General features: G+C 44.6%; 1 protein-coding gene across 9 annotated transcripts in view; it reads left to right on the top strand.

The window, feature by feature from the left end:
* The window catches only part of LOC139234015 (KAT8 regulatory NSL complex subunit 1-like), a 217478-nt gene that overhangs the window by 171385 nt on the left and 27712 nt on the right, over positions 1–18381 (top strand). For all 9 annotated transcript variants that reach the window (XM_070864840.1, XM_070864837.1, XM_070864836.1 and 6 more), the window contains 2 exons: positions 2805–2970; positions 15173–15355. In XM_070864840.1, coding sequence (XP_070720941.1) covers positions 2805–2970; positions 15173–15355 — 349 coding nt within the window. The remainder of the gene's footprint in view (positions 1–2804; positions 2971–15172; positions 15356–18381) is intronic.

Raw genomic sequence — 18381 nt, 5'->3', positions numbered from 1 at the left:
TCATGGTTTGTTGCTTATATTAATCTACTGCTGTATCCTGGATTCTTGGCAAAACTGTACCTGGTCCAAGTACAGAAATCTGGGACCATTGCCACTGATTTGGCAATCCTGAAGCAGCAAGAATCTAGATTTATCTTTAAGTAGTTTGCTACCCTCCCCTTCTCAAGGTGCTGATTCCTACTGGGGTTCCCAGGGCAACCCTCTGGTACCTCATCCAATGTGTAAGTCTAGATAGCAAATGTTGGCTGGCACTACGACCCTGGGGGCTTCACTGCTGAGTCAATTCTTCTGCATTTTCCAGCAAGCATGACTGGACAGAAAACACTGGCTGATTCCTACTCCACGCCCCAATTGGTGCACGTTTCTCTGTGTGTACTGAAATGTCTCGAGTGGCTCTTGAGTCGGTCTGAACTCGCAGCTCCTGTTTTTTTTGTAATGGGGCACCCAAGGCATCAACAATGGCGTAGCAGGGAGAGCATCCTTGCTCAATAGACTCCAGTCAGTCCAAATATTGGTGTTTTTTTATGTCAAATATCTAAAGGTAGCATTTACTTATACATCTCCCTTCGCCCTGAAGGTAGTTGGGTTCATTTATTTGAAAAAGAGATGACGTTGAGGTAGCCTAATTGAAGTTTTCAAGATTGAAGAAAATTAACAAGACTGAACCAAGGAAATTGTGGTGAAGGGTTCAAATCCCATTGAGCACAAGTTTAAAATGAGGAAGCTAGGACGAAGAGGGGAAGTCAATTATCTTTTTTTCACCCACAGGGCCGTTTAGTTCGGGTGCAAGTTGAAGCAAACAGTACAAATGGGGTCAGGAGGCGGCTACATTTATTTCTGTCATTTCTGGAATAAAAAGGATTAGTTTGGGTTGGGGATTATGGTGAGAAAGTAGGTAGTTGTGGTTGAGAGATGCAAAAAGGTGGTTGATTTGGGGATTTGGGGATGGTTGGGTGGAGTATATTGGGCTGATTAGTTGGCACTTGGAGATTTTCTTTTTTGTTGTATGGATATGGGCAGCGCTGGCAAGGCCGGCATATATTGGCCATCCTTGGTTGCGCTTGAGAAGATGCTAGTGGGCTACCTTCCTAAACTACTGCAGTCTTATGTGGTGGTAGTGCTCCCAGAATGCTATTCGGTTGGGAATTTGAGTGACAATGAAACAATGATACATGTCCAAGTCATTGGGTGATTAGTTGGGATTGGAAGATACTGAGGTGGTTAGTTGAGATTTGGAGTCATTGAGATGATTAGTTGGGGATATTTTGGTGGGTAGTTAGGATTCGGAGACGTTTGGTGGTTAGTTGGGCTAAGGGTGACATGAGCAGTTGATTGGGGTCAGGAATTTGGGGTTGTCAATTGGGGATATGCTAGTATTGTACTTGGGATGAGGTACTTCAGTTATGTGGAGAAGCTAGAGAAGCTGGAATTGTTTTCCTTAGAGCCAGAAGTGTTTAATGGGAGATTTAATAAAGATGTTCAAAATCATTAGGGGTTTTGATAGAGTAAATAAGGAGAAACTGTTTCCAGTGGCAGTAGGGTCGGTAACCAGAGAACACAGATTTAAGATAATTGACAAAAGAAGCAGAGGAAATGAGATTTTTTTTTCCCCACAGTAACTTGTTACGATCGTGAAAGAGCAGATTCAACAGTAACTTTGAAAGAGAATTGGATAAATAAACAAAAATTTGCAGGGAACAGGACTAATCAAAGAGCGTGCACGAATGGCTGCCTCCCTCTTTGCTGTATGATTCTAGTATGTTGTGTAAGTGAATGGTTGGGGTGGGTGTGTGCATGTCCGATGTTCAGTCGCAGCAACTGAAAACTCTTGCTTTTGGAAGATTAGATATGTTTTGTCTTCCTTGTTGCTTTGTTCCTATTTATCATTTTTGCATGTTACCCACCAATGAAAGGTGTTCATTCTATACCTCCTCCTCCTTCCCTGTTTATATTACACTGGATCCTGTCTCTGCTTGCATTAAGCTGGACTCTGCCTCTGTTTCTATTACACGAGACCCTGTCTCTGTTTCTAGTACACTAGACCCTGTCCCTGGTTATATTGCACTGGACCCTGTCCCTGGTTATATTGCACTGGACCCTGTCTCTGTTTATATTACACTAGACCCTGTCTCTGTTTATATTACACTAGACCCTCGTCTCTGCCTTGGCCACTGCCTCTGCTTCCTGGTCAATGCTGTGAAAGGCTGCCAGATAGGCTGCCCTGTGAAAGGCACCCCACCCCACCCCACCCCACCAATATCCTGCCAAGAGGCACTGAATAACTGCAGTCTTCCTGCACAGTGTGACTGCTTGGTTCCCGCCCTGACCAATTTAGGACTTAGCCTGGAGTTTAGAGTGGCTGCCCAATTAACACACATGTTAAAGTGGGATTAATTAGTAGGATTTTCGATAAAGTTTCAATGGCAGCAAAATAGGCAAAACTTGAACCATGATTTCCCCCACTGTGTCCTGCCCTTTCCTGCTCCATTCGGTTTTGGACATTTGGCCAGTGTCAGGAACTCGGCAGGGTGAGAGTTGAGTCCTGTACATCTGCACTTAAACTAGACATCAAAGGTCACTGTTGCATCTTTATTGGCAGCCAGGGAGATGTGGCGAGCCCCATTACAGTGGAATTCTGTGTGCTGCCCATGGTAATTTGGTATTTAGTGTAAAAGCTATGCTGCAACCTTTAAACTGTTAATCACTCGCACAAACAGTGATATGGACTCTTGTATGCATTACTTTGTACAGCATTTACTGCCGATCATCATTGTGTTGATTCTTTTTCTTTTACCTGTTTGCAGATCCAACGCCCTCTTACAGTGCGATGTAGCTGTGACGTCACAACTTCTTGTATTACATGTGGCTCCAAGAATTCTGAGTCACAAGAGAATCAGTATGACATGCCCGTGTCAGAACGCCTAGCACTGTTGGATCCCTGTCTACACCCGGTCCTCTCGTTCTCTGATGGTAAGTCTCTGAAGGCTGCATGAGTTACGTTACTGAATTAATGAGCCTTTAATTACCTGGTCTGAGTGTGATGTGATTTTACTGGCTGCTACCCCTATGAGCTTTATGGCTTTGGACAACTTGTGCATTGCAGTATGTATTCTTGTAGCACAATGTGTGCCAGTTTATGATCTAATTGTACAGTGTGTGTTCCAGATTGTATTCTAGTTACACATGTTCTCGCTTGTATTCTAGTTTGTATTCTACTTGTACAGCATGTTTCTGTTTGTATGCTAGCTACATAACATTTCGATTCCAGTTTATTGTTGGTTAGTGTCAGTTCCAGTTTGTATTCGAGTTGCACAGTGTGTGCTCCAGGTTGTTATCTAATTACACTCTGTGTTGCAGTTACACGCCCGTGTGTTGCTGTGTGTATTCTAGTTGCACAGCATGTGTTCCAGTTTATATTCTGGTTGCAGTGTTCTACCAGTTACCGAGCAGACGTGTCCGCATTACACACTGTTTTTTTTCTGTCAACTTTATCCATTTGTCCTTTTATGAAGGTACTGACTCTATGCTTGGTGGGTTCCCATTGGTCTGGCCTTCCAGGATCTTGCCAGGTGGTGCTTTCTATGTGTGAACCCAGACATTGAGTGTCACTGCACTGTTTGAAAGAAAAGAAAGACTTGGATTTATATAGCGCGTTTCATAACCACCGGACGTCTCAAAGCACTTTACAGCCAATGAAGTACTTTTGGAGTGTAGTGACTGTTGTAATGTGGAAAATGCGGCGGCTAATTTGCACACCGCAAGCTCCCACACACAGCAATGTGACAATGACCAGATAATCTGTTTTTTTTTGTTGTGTTGACTGAGGGAAAAATATTGGCCAGGACACCAGGAATAACTCCCCGACTCCTCTTCAATATAGTGTCATAGGATCTTTTACGTCCATCCAAAAGACAGCACCTCCGACAGTGCAACACTCCCTAAGCACTGCACTGGCGTGTCAGCCTAGATTTATGTGCTCAAGTCCCTGGAGTAGAATCTGAACCCACAACTTTCTGACTCTGAGGCAAGTGTGCTGCCCACTGAGCCACAGCCACAGGAAATTCCTGATATCTGGCCAAATGCGCCCTTTATAGCAGGAATCCCTCTATTGCAGTGAAGTATAGGAGCCCAGTTCGATTTCTCCCCTCTCTCTAGTCCAAGGATCCTGATGCCAACTACCCTCTTAAATTCTCCCCAGGCAGAGATCAGGTCACTCAGGAACTGACACCTTCAAATCTGTTTGTTTGTTACAAATCCGGAGTTTTGGCATAGATATTCTCGAGTACAGCAGTGTCGGTCACTCTCGTAAGCAGTCTAAGTGTCTTGCATGTAGGAGAGTGCCCATACACTCAAAATCTAACTAAAACCTCAGCCTTGGCTCAGTGGATAGCATCTTTGTGTCCGAGTTAGATGGTGTGGGTTTAAGCCCCAACTCGCGACTCGAGCACATAATCTCGGCTGACTAATCAGTGCTGCACTGAGTGGGGCTGTACTGTCGGAGGTGCCATCTTTCAGATATGTTAAACCAGGACCCCGACTATCCTCGCAGGAGGACGTAAAAGATCTCGTGGCACTATTTGAAGAACAGGAGAGTTTTCCTCTGTGTGTCCTGACCAATATTTAATCCTCAACAAACATCACTAAAACTGATCATCTGGCCGGTTACATCATTGCAGTTTGTGGATCCTTACTGTACGCAGATTGACAGCTGCATTCAAACACTACAAAAGTATTTTTATTGAACGTGCACGGCACTATATAAATGCTTACAAACAATAGTACCCCATTGCAATCTGAGCTGGATACGCGGATATTTCACATGTGCTTCTTCGATCTCTCTGTAGCTGGGCCAAGAAAACATTTGGCACGGCTAGTCTAGATGTGAATTGTTTTCTTTCACACCAATTGAAGACTATCAATAGTTATGATCCGATTCTCTTCTTTAAATCAGTACAACTCGGATTTGTATAATAATACAAAATAATGGCCACATCAGTGGGTCGTCTTACTTGACTTAAAAATAACTCTTTACTACCCTCCTGTATGCTAAACATCTGACGCTTGCTGGTTTTCCATCTCTGCTTTCTGTCAGAGACCTGAATGACTGTCCATGTCCCTGTGACTCTCTCTTTATCACTGTTCATGGTCAAGAGATCAGAGATGTCCCAACGCAATGGGTGTGAGGTGTTTATCGATTGCTGAGACAGGCTAACAAATTGCTTATTGTTTATAGTCTATGGGAAAGCTACATCAAAGCTTAATTTATTAGTATTTTAACCACCTGTTTTTCCATTTTTTTAATGTGTGCTTTAAATAGCCAACATTTAAAATAACTTTATTCCCACAAATCCTTTTTGTGAAAAAATGGTACAAGGTGCAAGTCCTCAGTGCACCAGCAGGAATGCCGTTCCTCCTTGACCCAGGAGCTGGCAGGCTGCGTGGAAACCTGCCTGAGAGATGCGCATCTACTGTGCCGAGCGCCTGTGACCCCCTTGCCTCAACTACTGTTCCACGTATTGTGCCACAGGGTAGGCAGCATCTGGTGGGCCCAACTTGGTTGTGCGGCCCTGGCAGCAGGACTGCCTGTCATCCTGAACTTCATCTTGGGATTCTGCTCCCAGGCTGCCTCTGCCTTTCCATCCATAACATAAGAACATAAGAATTAGGAACAGGAATAAGCCATCTAGCCCCTCGAGCCTGCTCCACCATTCAACAAGATCATGGCTGATCTGGCCGTGGACTCAGCTCCACTTACCCGCCCGCTCCCCATAACCCTTAATTCCCTTATTGGTTAAAAATCTATCTATCTGTGATTTGAATACATTCAATGAGCTAGCCTCAACTGCTTCCTTGGGCAGAGAATTCCACAGATTCACAACCCTCTGGGAGAAGAAATTCCTTCTCAACTCGGTTTTAAATTGGCTCCCCCGTATTTTGAGGCTGTGCCCCTTAGTTCTAGTCCCCCCGACCAGTGGAAACAACCTCTCTGCCTCTATCTTGTCTATCCCTTTCATTATTTTAAATGTTTCTATAAGATCACCCCTCATCTTTCTGAACTCCAATGAGTAAAGACCCAGTCTACTCAATCTATCATCATAAGGTAACCCCATCATCTCCGGAATCAGCCTAGTGAATCGTCTCTGTACCCCCTCCAAGGCTAGTATATCCTTCCTTCCTTAAGTAAGGTGATCAAAACTGCACGCAGTACTCCAGGTGCGGCCTCACCAATATCCTGTACAGTTGCAGCAGGACCTCCCTGCTTTTGTACTCCATCCCTCTCGCAATGAAGGCCAACATTCCATTCGCCTTCCTGATTACCTGCTGCACCTGCAAACTAACTTTTTGGGATTCATGCACAAGGACCCCCAGGTCCCTCTGCACCGCAGCATGTTGTAATTTCCCCCCATTCAAATAATATTCCCTTTTACTGTTTTTTTTTCCAAGGTGGATGACCTCATTTTCCGACATTGTATTCCATCTGCCAAACCTTAGCCCATTCGCTTAACCTATCTAAATCTCTTTGCAGCCTCTCTGTGTCCTCTACACAACCCGCTTTATCACTAATCTTAGTGTTATCTGCAAATTTTGTTACACTACACTCTGTCCCCTCTTCCAGGTCATCTATGTATATTGTAAACAGTTGTGGTCCCAGCACCGATCCCTGTGGCATACCACTAACCACCGATTTCCAACCCGAAAAGAACCCATTTATCCCGACTCTGCTTTCTGTTAGCCAGCCAATTCTCTATCCATGCTAATACATTTCCTCTGACTCTGCGTACCTTATCTTCTGCAGTACCTTTATCTTCTGCAGTAACCTTTTGTGTGGCACCTTATCAAATGCCTTTTGGAAATCTAAATACACCACATTCATCGGTACACCTCTATCCACCATGCTCGTTATATCCTCAAAGAATTCCAGTAAATTAGTTAAACATGATTTCCCCTTCATGAATCCATGCTGCGTCTGCTTGATTGCACTATTCCTATCTAGATGTCCCGCTATTTCTCCCTTAATAGTTTAAAGCATTTTCCCCACTACAGATGTTAAACTAACCGGCCTATAGTTACCTGCCTTTTGTCTGCCCCCTTTTTTAAACAGAGGCGTTACATTAGCTGCTTTCCAATCCGCTGGTACCTCCCCAGAGTCCAGAGAATTTTGGTAGATTATAATGAATGCATCTGCTATAACTTCCGTGGGATGCATTTCATCAGGACCAGGGGACTTGTCTACCTTGAGTCCCATTAGCCTGTCCAGCACTACCCCCCTAGTGATAGTGATTATCTCAAGGTCCTCCCTTCGCACATTCCTGTGACCAGCAATTTTTGGCATGATTTTTGTGTCTTCCACTGTGAAGACCGAAGCAAAATAATTGTTTACGGTCTCAGCCATTTCCACATTTTCCATTATTAAATCCCGCTTCTCATCTTCTAAGGGACCAACATTTACTTTAGTCACTCTTTTCCGTTTTATTTATCTGTAAAAGCTTTTACTATCTGTTTTTATGTTTTGCGCAAGTTTACTTTCGTAATCAATCTTTCCTTTCTTTATTGCTTTCTTAGTCAGTCATTGCTGTCATTTAAAATTTTCCCAATCTTCTAGTTTCCCACTAACCTTGGCCACCTTATACGCATTGGTTTTTAATTTGATACCCTCCTTTATTTCCTTGGTTATCCACGGCTGGTTATCCCTTCTCTTACCGTCCTTCTATTTCACTGGAACATATTTTTGTTGAGCACTATGAAAGAGCTCCTTAAAAGTCCTCCACTGTTCCTCAATTGTGCCACCGTTTAGTCTGTGTTTCCAGTCTACTTTAGCCAACTCTGCCCTCATCCCACTGTAGTCCCCTTTGTTTAAGCATAGTATGCTCGTTTGAGACACTACTTCCTCACCCTCAATCTGTATTACAAATTCAACCATACTGTGATCACTCATTCCGAGAGGATCTTTTACTAGGAGATCGTTTATTATTCCTGTCTCATTACACAGGACCAGATCTAAGATAGCTTGCTCCCTTGTAGGTTCTGTAACATACTGTTCTCAGAAACGATCCTGTATGCATTCTATGAATTCCTCCTCAAGGCTACCCCGTGCGATTTGATTTGACCAATCGATATGTAGGTTAAAATCCCCCATGATTACTGCCGTTCCTTTTTCACATGCCTCCATTATTCCCTTGATTATTGCCTGCTCCACCGTGAAGTTATTATTTGGGGGTCTATAAACTACGCCCACCAGTGACTTTTTCCCCTTATTATCTCGAATCTCCACCCACAATGATTCAACATTTTGTTCATTAGAGCCAATATCGTCTCTCACAACTGCCCTGATATCTTCCTTTACTAACAGAGCTACCCCACTTCATTTCCCTCTTGTCTGTCTTTCCGAATTGTCAGATACCCCTGTATGTTTAATTCCCAGTCTTGGCCACCCTGCAACCACGTTTCTGTAATGGCCACCAAATCATACCCATTTGTCATGATTTGTGCCGTCAACTCATTTACTTTATTTTGAATGCTGCGTGCGTTTAGGTAGAGTGTTTTAATACTAGTTTTTAAACCATGATTTTTAGTTTTGACCCCTCCTGCAGCCCCTTTATATTCATACATATTGCCCCTTCCTATCACCTTGTGGTTTACACTTACCCCAGTGCTACTCTGCTCTGTTGCTTCCTGCCTTTTGCATTCTTTCTTGGGATCCTGTTCATCTGAGCTCTCACCCATTCTAACTAGCTCAGAGAACTCTCCTGGGTTCCGAATACTCCTTGCATTGAGGCACCGAGTTTCATGCTTGCCTTTTTAATACACTTTGACCCTTTAGAATTTTGCTGTACCGTGGCCCTTTTTGTTTTTTGCCTTGGGTTTCTCTGCCCTCCACTTTTACTCATCTCCTTTCTGTCTTTTGTTTTTGTGTCCTTTTTGTTTCCCTCTGTCTCCCTGCATTGGTTCCCATCCCCCTGCCATATTAGTTTAACTCCTCCCCAACAGCACTAGCAAACACTCCCCCTAGGACATTGGTTCCGGTCCTGCCCAGGTGCAGACCGTCTGGTTTGTACTGGTTCCACCTCCCCCAGAACCAACTAACAGCTTGCCCTGTTCGAGCAATGGAAGATGCCAGCTTGCTACCCATCTGTCCCCCTCGAGCATATCTGGCACCGGGTATGTGGTGCAAACCTGCTTCCTGAATGCTCCATGCCATCCTGAACAACCTGCTCCTGTTCCCCCGGGGTATGATGTATTTTTTAATTCTATGAAACGTGAGGGGTAAGCTTTCGCTCTGTCTATTCCCTGAGCCCTTGGATGCAATTGTCAAGCTGCACTTAGTCCTGCTCCCTCGGTTTGTGCTATCCAGCCCCACTCCCTGGATTGTGAAACCCCTAAAGTAATTTGGTTTGCCCTGGTCCCATTTCTTCCCCCCCCCCCCCCCCCCCAGCTGCTGTGCTCAGGGCTAGACCAGCAGAGCCTCGGCCTGATATCAGCCCAGTTCTTAGTGTGTATGCCCCCTAGTCCTTGTACAACTCAGTGAGTGACTTCAGCAGCTACCTGCACTGGGTCAATAAGGCCAGCCCTGCAGTGCACACCCTGACCTCCTTACCTCAGCACTTATTCTGTAACTTGGTATCTGCCCTTCCCTATTAAATACTAAACAGTTCCGTAGCACCTACATATTTCACCAAACTTTGGCCACAGCCCCCAAATGCAAGCAACTTTGCCCTTTAACGTAAGGTAGTCCTTCACCAGGCTGTGTCATGCTCTGCCATGAATCAGCAGCCGGTATTGCACAACCCTCTTGTATGCATCCCATTTACTGTCACCGGGCAGTGACTGCATTATTGCTTATCTAACACCATGTGGATTAATGCAGCCTCCCCGCTTGCCTTCAGGAAATCTGAGACAAGAACAATGACAGACAGGTAAAAACTGGACCATCCAGCCCGCCCCACACAATTGAGCTACCTTGTATATCACAAAATGTACGCTCCCCACCCCACCCAAAAGCCATGTGATCTCCTGGGAGAGGCTAAAATCCTCAGTTAATGGGAGGGGAGGGGACTATCTGGGAAATAGGTCTCCTATGCTCTTAGTCGATCTAAACTAGTCCAGGAGATCACTGGACGAACGATTTAACCTAGTCTGTCACATTTGAAACCCGATATCTTCAGAACTCTGACCGCCCCCCCCCCCCCCCCCACTCTGCAGCCTTATTGAGGGGGAGTGGGCCAACTAACTTGCTGAGGGTTTGTCCATGGGCTGACCGTGGGGGTTCCGCAGGGCTCAGAACTTGGTCCCTTGCTTTTTGTGGCATACATCAATGATCTAGACTTGAATGTAAAGAGTATGATTAAGAAATTTGCAGATGATACTAAAATAGGCTGTGTGGTTGATGATGAAGAAAAAGCTGTAGACTGCAGGAAGATATCAATGTACTGGTCAGGTGGGCAGAACAGTGGCAAATGGAATTCAATCCAGGTAAGTGTGAAGAAATGCATTTGGGGAGGGCTAACCAGGAAAGGGAATACACATTAAATGGTCGGACACTGAAAAGTGGAGAGGAACAAAAGGACCTTGGAGTGCTTCTCCACAGATCCCTGAAGGTAACAGGCCAGGTTGATAAGGTGGTTAATAAGTCATACGGAATGCTTGTCTTTATTAGCTGAGGCATAGAATACAAGAGCAGGGAGGTTATTTTTGAACTGTATAAAACACTGGTTAGGCCACAGCTGGAGTACTGCGTGCAGTTCTGGTCACCGCATTACAAGAAGGGCGTGATTGCACTGGAGAGGATGCAGTGGAGATTTACAAGGATGTTGCAGGAAGATTCTTAGCTATGAGGAAAGATTGGATAGGCTGGGTTTGTTTTCCTTGGAACAGAGGAGGCTGAGGGGAGACCTCATTGAGGGGCCTAGATATAGCGGCTAGAAAGGGCCTATTTCCCTTGGCAGAGGGGTCAACAACCAGGGGGCATAGATTTAAAGTAATTGGTAGAAGGTTTAGAGGGGATTCAAGGGGAAATTTCTTCACCCAGAGGGTGGTGGGGGTCTGGAACTCACTGCCTGAAAGGGTGGTAGAGGCAGAAACCCTCACCACATTTAAAAAGTACTTGGATGTGCCCTTGAAGTGCCGTAACCTGCAGGGCTGCGGACCGAGAGCTGGAAAGTGGGATTCGGCTGGATAGCCTCTTGTGGCTGGCGTGGACACGATGGGCCGAATGGCCTCCTTCTGTGGTGTATGTTACTATGATTCTCTGATTCTTCTGTGACAGGCCAATCGTGTGACGGCTCACCTGAGCTCACAAGGACATAAATTGATCAACATGTGTGCCCAGTTGCTTGAGAGTTTTTGCACTCATGATCAAGTAACCAAGTTCCTAAATCATTTGGAGCTATTTCCACAAATTTGTCCTGTAGCAGTAAACGGCAGACAGTAGTAATCAGTTCTACATTCACTTTCCACTCACATTTGCCAACTACTGTTGGGTGAGATCAACCCTCCTCCAAGTATGGCAACTTGCTTCCAATTATGGTTATATTTTTTAATGTTAGTTTTATAACACTGGGATTATTGCTGAGGAAAGCCTTGTAATGGAGATTACTCAGAGCAGCAGATAAATCCTTAACCCCTTCACCTTAACCTCTTGCCAGTGAACTTACCTGCAGATTCACTGCCCCTCATCTGCACAAGCACTCGATGACTGAATTTGGCTTGTATCATCTGAAGCCTCGAAACATTGTTTGAAGATCTGACTGGCTGTTTATCTTATGTTATTTTGTATCCCAGTGTTCACAACCTGAAGTGACCAGAGACTTCCAATACTCTCTAGGCTGGCCTCCTATCTTCCACCCTCTGTAAACTTCAATTCTTCCGAAATTCTGCTGTCTGAATCCTAACTCGGACTAAGTCCCGTTCACCCATCACCATTGTGCTTCCTGACCGACACTGGCTCCCGGTCCAGCAACACTTCAGATTTAAAATTCTCATCCCGGTCTACAAATCCCTCCATGGCCTCGCTCCTCCCTATCTCTGTAACCTCCTCCAGCCCCACAACCCCATGAGATCTCTGTTCATTCAATTCTGACCTCTTGTGCATCGCTGATATCCTTCGCCCCACCACTGGTGGCTGTGCCAGAAGCTGCCTCAACCCTAAACTCTGGAAGTCGCTCTCTGAACCTCTCTGCCTCTATCCCTCTCCTCCTTTAAGGCGTTCCTTCCTCTTTCACCAAGCTTATGGTCACCTGTTCAAATATCTCCGTATGTGACTCAGTGTCACATTTTGTCGGATATCGCTCCTCTGAAGCCACTTGGGACTTCTTATTACGTTAAAGGTGCTATATAAACGCTAGTTGTTGAGACATCTTGGCACAGTGGATGTGAGGTGTTTATTAACTGCCAAGACATGTTAACAATTGTTTATTATTTGCATTCTGTTGGGAAACAACATCTTAAGCTTAACTCAGCAAGATTTTAACCATTTTGTGCCTCTGTGCCTTGTTTTTTTATTTGTTCATGGGATGTGGGCGTCGCTGGCCATCCCTAATTGCCCCTTGAGAAGGTGGTGGTGAGCTGCTGCCTTGAACCACTGCAGTCCCTGTGGTGAAGGTGCTCCCACAGTGCTGTTGGGGCGGGAGTTTCCAGCATTTTGACCCAGCGACGATGAAGGAACGGCGATTTATTTCCATGTCAGGATGTGTGTCTTGAAGGGGAACATGGAGGTGGTGGTGTTCCCATGCGCCTGCTGCCCTTGTCCTTCTGGGTGGTGGAGGTCATGGGTTTGGGATTTTTTAAAAACTTATGGATATGCTTTGCTTTAAACATCCATTTTTGGAATGTAATTTTTGTTTCCAAATCCTTTCTGTGGAAAAATGGTTTAAAAAAAAATACTGAAACATGGCAACGACCGAGTTATGCACTTTCCTTTCCGACTGAATAATCGGGAGAATACTTGACCAATTGTTAGCATTACCTTGTTGAGAGTTCTGGTTTGTTTTGGAGCAGCATTAGTTTCCCTGGTTACAGCTAAAGCGAAGAGTCGATAGTTTTGGGCAGGTAATTTGCAATTAATTCTGTATGGTATTAACACCGGGTATTACTGACTGCAGTGATGGCTATCTGTATGGTGTTCACGTAGAGGGGCATGTGATTTACTTTTTAATCAGTAGCCAAGTTAACGAGTTATGGTCAGCACTTGAATGGAATGTAGACTGTATCCCAAGGCTCTGTCAGATGTTCATACCCCAAGTTAGGTAAATAACCGAATGGTGATGCAACAAAACAAAGTCACTGCCATCAGCCGTGGATTCTCATCTGCACTATCAATCTATCAATGTTTCACAGTGATGTCATAGAAACATAGAAAATAGGTGCAGGAGTAGGCCATTCGGCCCTTTGAGCCTGCACCACCATTCAATATGATCATGGCTGATCATGCAACTTCAGTACCCCATTCCTGCTTTCTATCCATACCCTTTGATCCCTTTAGCCGTAAGGGCCACATCTAGCTCCCTTTTGAATATATCTAACGAACTGGCCTCAACAACTTTCTGTGGTAGAGAATTCCACAGGTTCACCACTCTCTGGGTGAAGAAGTTTCTCCTCATCTCGGTCCTAAATGACTTACCCCTTATCCTTAGACTGTGAGCCCTGGTTCTGGACTTCCCCAACATCGGGAACATTCTTCCTGCATCTAACCTGTCCAGTCCCGTCAGACACAATGTCATGGCACAAAGATACCTGCTCACAGGCCTGTGTGATATTTCCACTCATTGTCAATTAAAAATGGGATTTCATATACAGAGTAAGGGGCTTCGGAGACAAGGTGAGCCCGTGTTTCTTTTGTTTATCGGGAGTTGAAAGCATAACCAGAAATCAAATAAAACAAACTGGAAATGCATAGCGGTTTACCTGTGTCTGTAAAACGAAAGGGCAAGTTAACATTTCAAATGGGTCTCCTGATCAGCCAAGGGTCTCCAAAACGTTAGCCTCTGTCTCTCCGGAAACTGCTGGACCCGCTGTGTACATTCATTTATCCAGAACCCAATTACATTTCTATCCAATATGTTTATCCGATGGGTTACAAAATGAAATTATTGCTGGAGCCGGTCACATAAGGATCTCAAACTAGTGAATGTTACATTGTTCGAACCAGAAGCATTACATAACAGGAACTGCTCTATTCAACCTCTGGAGCAATGTTGTGATGTTGGTTCCCTCACCTGTTAGGGCCCCACCTTGTGGCTGAAAGGGGATCTGTAGTTTAAAGGCTGTATCCAAAATAAGCAGGGCGGGTTGCTCTCACACTTCAGATGACCGTGTTCTGATTTGTTTGTGTTGGAAAGGAACAGTTTGTAGCATAGTTGATTACCCCACCCACACCAAAAACATCAGTGTGCTTCAACCAACATCTCTGCAGTAGATTTAATGCAAACCTTTTCTGCACCATTTGAGCACCCCACCTGGTGGCTGCACCATGCAGCTGCAAGGAGAGATCTGTGTGTCTTCTCCACTGTGAACAGGATAATGTGGCACAAGGGAGTAAGCACATATCCGGGTTGGGATTTAGATACAATTCCCAAAGGTTTTTGTTCTAGTTTTGGATGGGGAACTTTGGGTGGGGAGGCCTTCATCACTTATCAAAATACTGCATACTATATATTTCACTATTTTTTGACCTAACGCTGGTCATTTAAACCACATGACTTACATAAAAGCACTACAACATCTAGGGAATCAGTCCGGCGAATGTGTTTTTAACCTAGTTCTTTACCATGACCGTTATTGTAAGTTATTCTCGGGTAACATTAGAGGGGGTGTACAGTTTAAGTTGGTGTGCTGCCTTTCTGGCATGCTGGCTCACTTGAAGCTAATGGGGATGAATGTGCTTTTATATAGGACCGCCATTGTGTGGTTTAAATGGCTAGTGACAGCACGAAGGATGCATTATTCCAGAGACCCTCATAGGGGAATAATGCATACACAAAAAAAATGCATTTTCTGGTTGTGTGTTTGAAATTCTAGCTCTAACTTACTCAGTTTTGTAGAGACATGGTACCAGATTTCAGGACTCTGCTGGTAAGACAGCGTCACTATGGAACTTGGAAAGCGATAGGCATTTCTCGTAAATTGTTGATGCTGAGAATTGGAAGGATGTTTTTATATTTGTTGTTTTTCTCCTCAGATATTCCACTGAACATGCACTTCCAGCCTGTATTGAAAGGTCATTGGCAAAATAAATCACTGGACAAGAACAAAGCCTCCAAAAAGCTCTCGTTAAAACATAAAGGCTTGTTAACGGCCAGCCTGTCTGATCCATCCCACAGAGCACGGCAAAAACTGGCCAACTCCATACTCAGCTCAGCCAGTAAGTATTCGGGTCGGTGTTGTGTGTGTCTGCCTGATGCTTCTTTGGTGCTTGTTTCAGGAATGCAGCAAAGGTGCCTTGTGGTAACAAACCAAGCACTTCTCATCTAAACACAAGTACAGAGAGCTTCCTTCCAGCTCCAGTGCTGAGGCTTTGCGACTGGTTCCATCCAATAATAATTAATCCCTTTGCCCGAGGCCCCATTTCAGCAGCAGTACTGAGATAATGAAGTGACATGGTACTTTAATTATACTTTCTCCCCATAACTAGAGGACACAGATTTAAGGTGAATGGCAAACGATCCAGAGGCGACACAAGGATATTTTTGTTTTTATAGTGACTTGTGATCTGGAGCACACTGGGTGGTGGAAGCAGATTCAGTCGTCACTTTCAAAAGGGAATTAGATATATACTTGAAAAGTGAAACGTTGCAGAGCTATGGGGGAAAAGGACAATGACTAATTGAATAACTCAGCGAGCCAGCTAGGCAAGGTGAGCTGAATGGACTTCTGTGCTGAATCATTGTGTGAGATATTCAGTGTGCTAACACTGGGCTTCACTGGCAACATTGAACTGTGTACTTAAAGCGAAATAGCAAAGCAGTAGTCAATACTGGGTGTTATAGAGCCATATGATGCATATAATAATAAAGCCCTGTGCTGTGTAGTTCTTACCCGGGAGCTATGTTGTGCAGTTCTCTTTACTTGCTGTCTCAAGATATCTCAGAATTGGCATCGAGGATGTGATTGCGGATTCCCTAGCTGAAATTTTTGTTGAAGGATAATCCTGCCAACCGATGGAAGGACTATAGAGGTTCTTAGTTTTGCAGAAAAACTTAAACATCCGAGGTAAATTTTGAGCATGTGGCTGAACTGTTGACGTTGCCAGAGTACAGATGGCTGCGCCTATAGGAATAATAGGGCGCTTTGGTGAGTTCCATCGAAACCGAGACACTTTTACACCGGCAATAGTATCATCGACGTTCCTGATGATGTAAACCGGAGCTGGGCGGTTTTAGAAAGGAAACGGGCTATTTTCTTGACTGAAGCAGGCCCCGAGGTGTTTGAAACCCTGAAAAATGTGCTTGTTCCCACCGAGCCTTAGGACACGCCCCTGAAGGAGATTCCAGCACTACAATCCTGAGCCCCTGGAAATTGCTGAAAGTTATCGTTTTGGAACACACGATCAATTAAGTGATGAGGGTATCAGGGAATACATTGTTGCTTTAAAAACGCTATCCATTCACCTGTCATTTTGGAAACTTTCGGGACCGAACCTTGCGTGACCGCTTTGTTTGTGGGATGAAAAATGAAAGTATCAGAAGTAAATTGTTGACGACCCCTAACTTGACTTGATTTAGCCTGTCAGACAGTATGTTGATGGATATGGCCGGCCAATACTCCCGAGAATTTTGCACCGTTTCCAGTCGTCAGACAACCGAGGTGAATCGGCTGCAGGCTAAAAGTAAAAGGCAGTTGGGCCCCAAGACCTCAGCAACTGGCCATGGAAACAGTGCGTTGAAATTGTGGTATCGATGCCTGCGGCAACACATAGCTGTTCATATGTGAAACATAGAAAATAGGTGCAGGAGTAGGCCATTCGGCCCTTCGAGCCTGCACCACCATTCAATAAGATCATGGCTGATCATTCACCTTGGTACCCCTTTCCTGCTTTCTCTCCATACCCCTTGACCCCTTCAGCCATAAGGGCCATATCTAACTCCTTCTTGAATATATCTAACGAACTGGCATCAACAACTCTGCGGTAGAGAATTCACAACTCTGAGTGAAGAAGTTTCTCCTTATCTCGGTTCTAAATGGCCTACCCCTTATCCTTAGAAGGCAGAGTGTTTCTGCTGCAAGAAAACTGGGCATCTTGCGAAGGTGTGCCAACAGAAGAATAAACCGACTGGAAATGCTAGAAGTAGAAATCGCCAGACACCACATAGCGTTGAAGAGAAGCAGCAGGACGAGGAGTTTCTGGAGATTCACGTCATCAGGAGCACAAAGTGTATCTAACAACGATTCGCGAAGTCTCGTCCAAGTAGACGATGCAGGAACCAGGATACCCATGGAAATCGACACTGGGCATCAGTGAGCGTAGTACCGGAATCACTGTCGCGACGAGTTGCAGGATTAGCGACTAGAGAAATCGAAGGTAGAGCTGCGAGGCTACTCAGAAGAGCTAATCCCTATAGTAGAAAGTGTCACCATACGAGTGAGATACAAGGATCAGTATCAGAGCTTGCCCCTCATAGTGGCAAGCGACAAGCCTGCCTTGATGGGTAGAAATTGGTTGGGATCACTGAAACTGGATTGGAATTAGATTTTTCACGTGGAAACGAAATTTGCATCATAAATATTGTCTTCAAGCTGTATCCCAGTGTTCTGCGAAACAGACAGTTCAGTCCGATCCAAGACTTCAAGGCAAGTGTCAGAGTGCAGAAGGACGCTAGACCAGTTTCCTGCAAGCCACGTCCCATATTAAACACACTCGAGGAGAAAGTTGAGCAAGAACTCAAAAGACTAGAAACTGAGAACATTATCTCGAAGATAGATCTAAATAATTGGGCTACACCTATTGTTGTTGTACCTAAGTCAGATGTCAATGTAAAGTTGTGCAGTGATTCTAAGGTAACCATAAACCAGGTTCTAGAGTGTAATTACCCAATACGTTGCCAAATATGGAGGATTTGTTCACAATGCCAGATCTTTACAAAGTTGGATCCAACAAACGCTTACCTACAACTTGAGTTAGATGAAGAGTCCAAGTCATGCTTGACTATAAATACTTACCTCGGCCTATATCAGTTCAGTAGGCCAGCATATGGAGTGTCTTCCGCCCTGCCATATTCCAGGGGGTGATAAAACCAAATTCTGCAAGGGATTGAAAAGGTAGTGTTATTTGAATTACCCCATTTTAGTACCAAACAGGCAAATCCATGTTGAGATGTTGAATAAAGTGCTCAAATGGCTAGAGAAGCACGGAGTGCGAGTAACAGCTCACAAGTGTTGAGTTGTTTCAAA

Source organism: Pristiophorus japonicus, chromosome 21 (assembly GCF_044704955.1).
Source record: "Pristiophorus japonicus isolate sPriJap1 chromosome 21, sPriJap1.hap1, whole genome shotgun sequence".
Classification (NCBI taxonomy): domain Eukaryota; kingdom Metazoa; phylum Chordata; class Chondrichthyes; family Pristiophoridae; genus Pristiophorus; species Pristiophorus japonicus.
The sequence above is the reverse complement of the archived record's forward strand: the minus strand, read 5'-3'. Positions and strand labels throughout refer to the sequence as shown.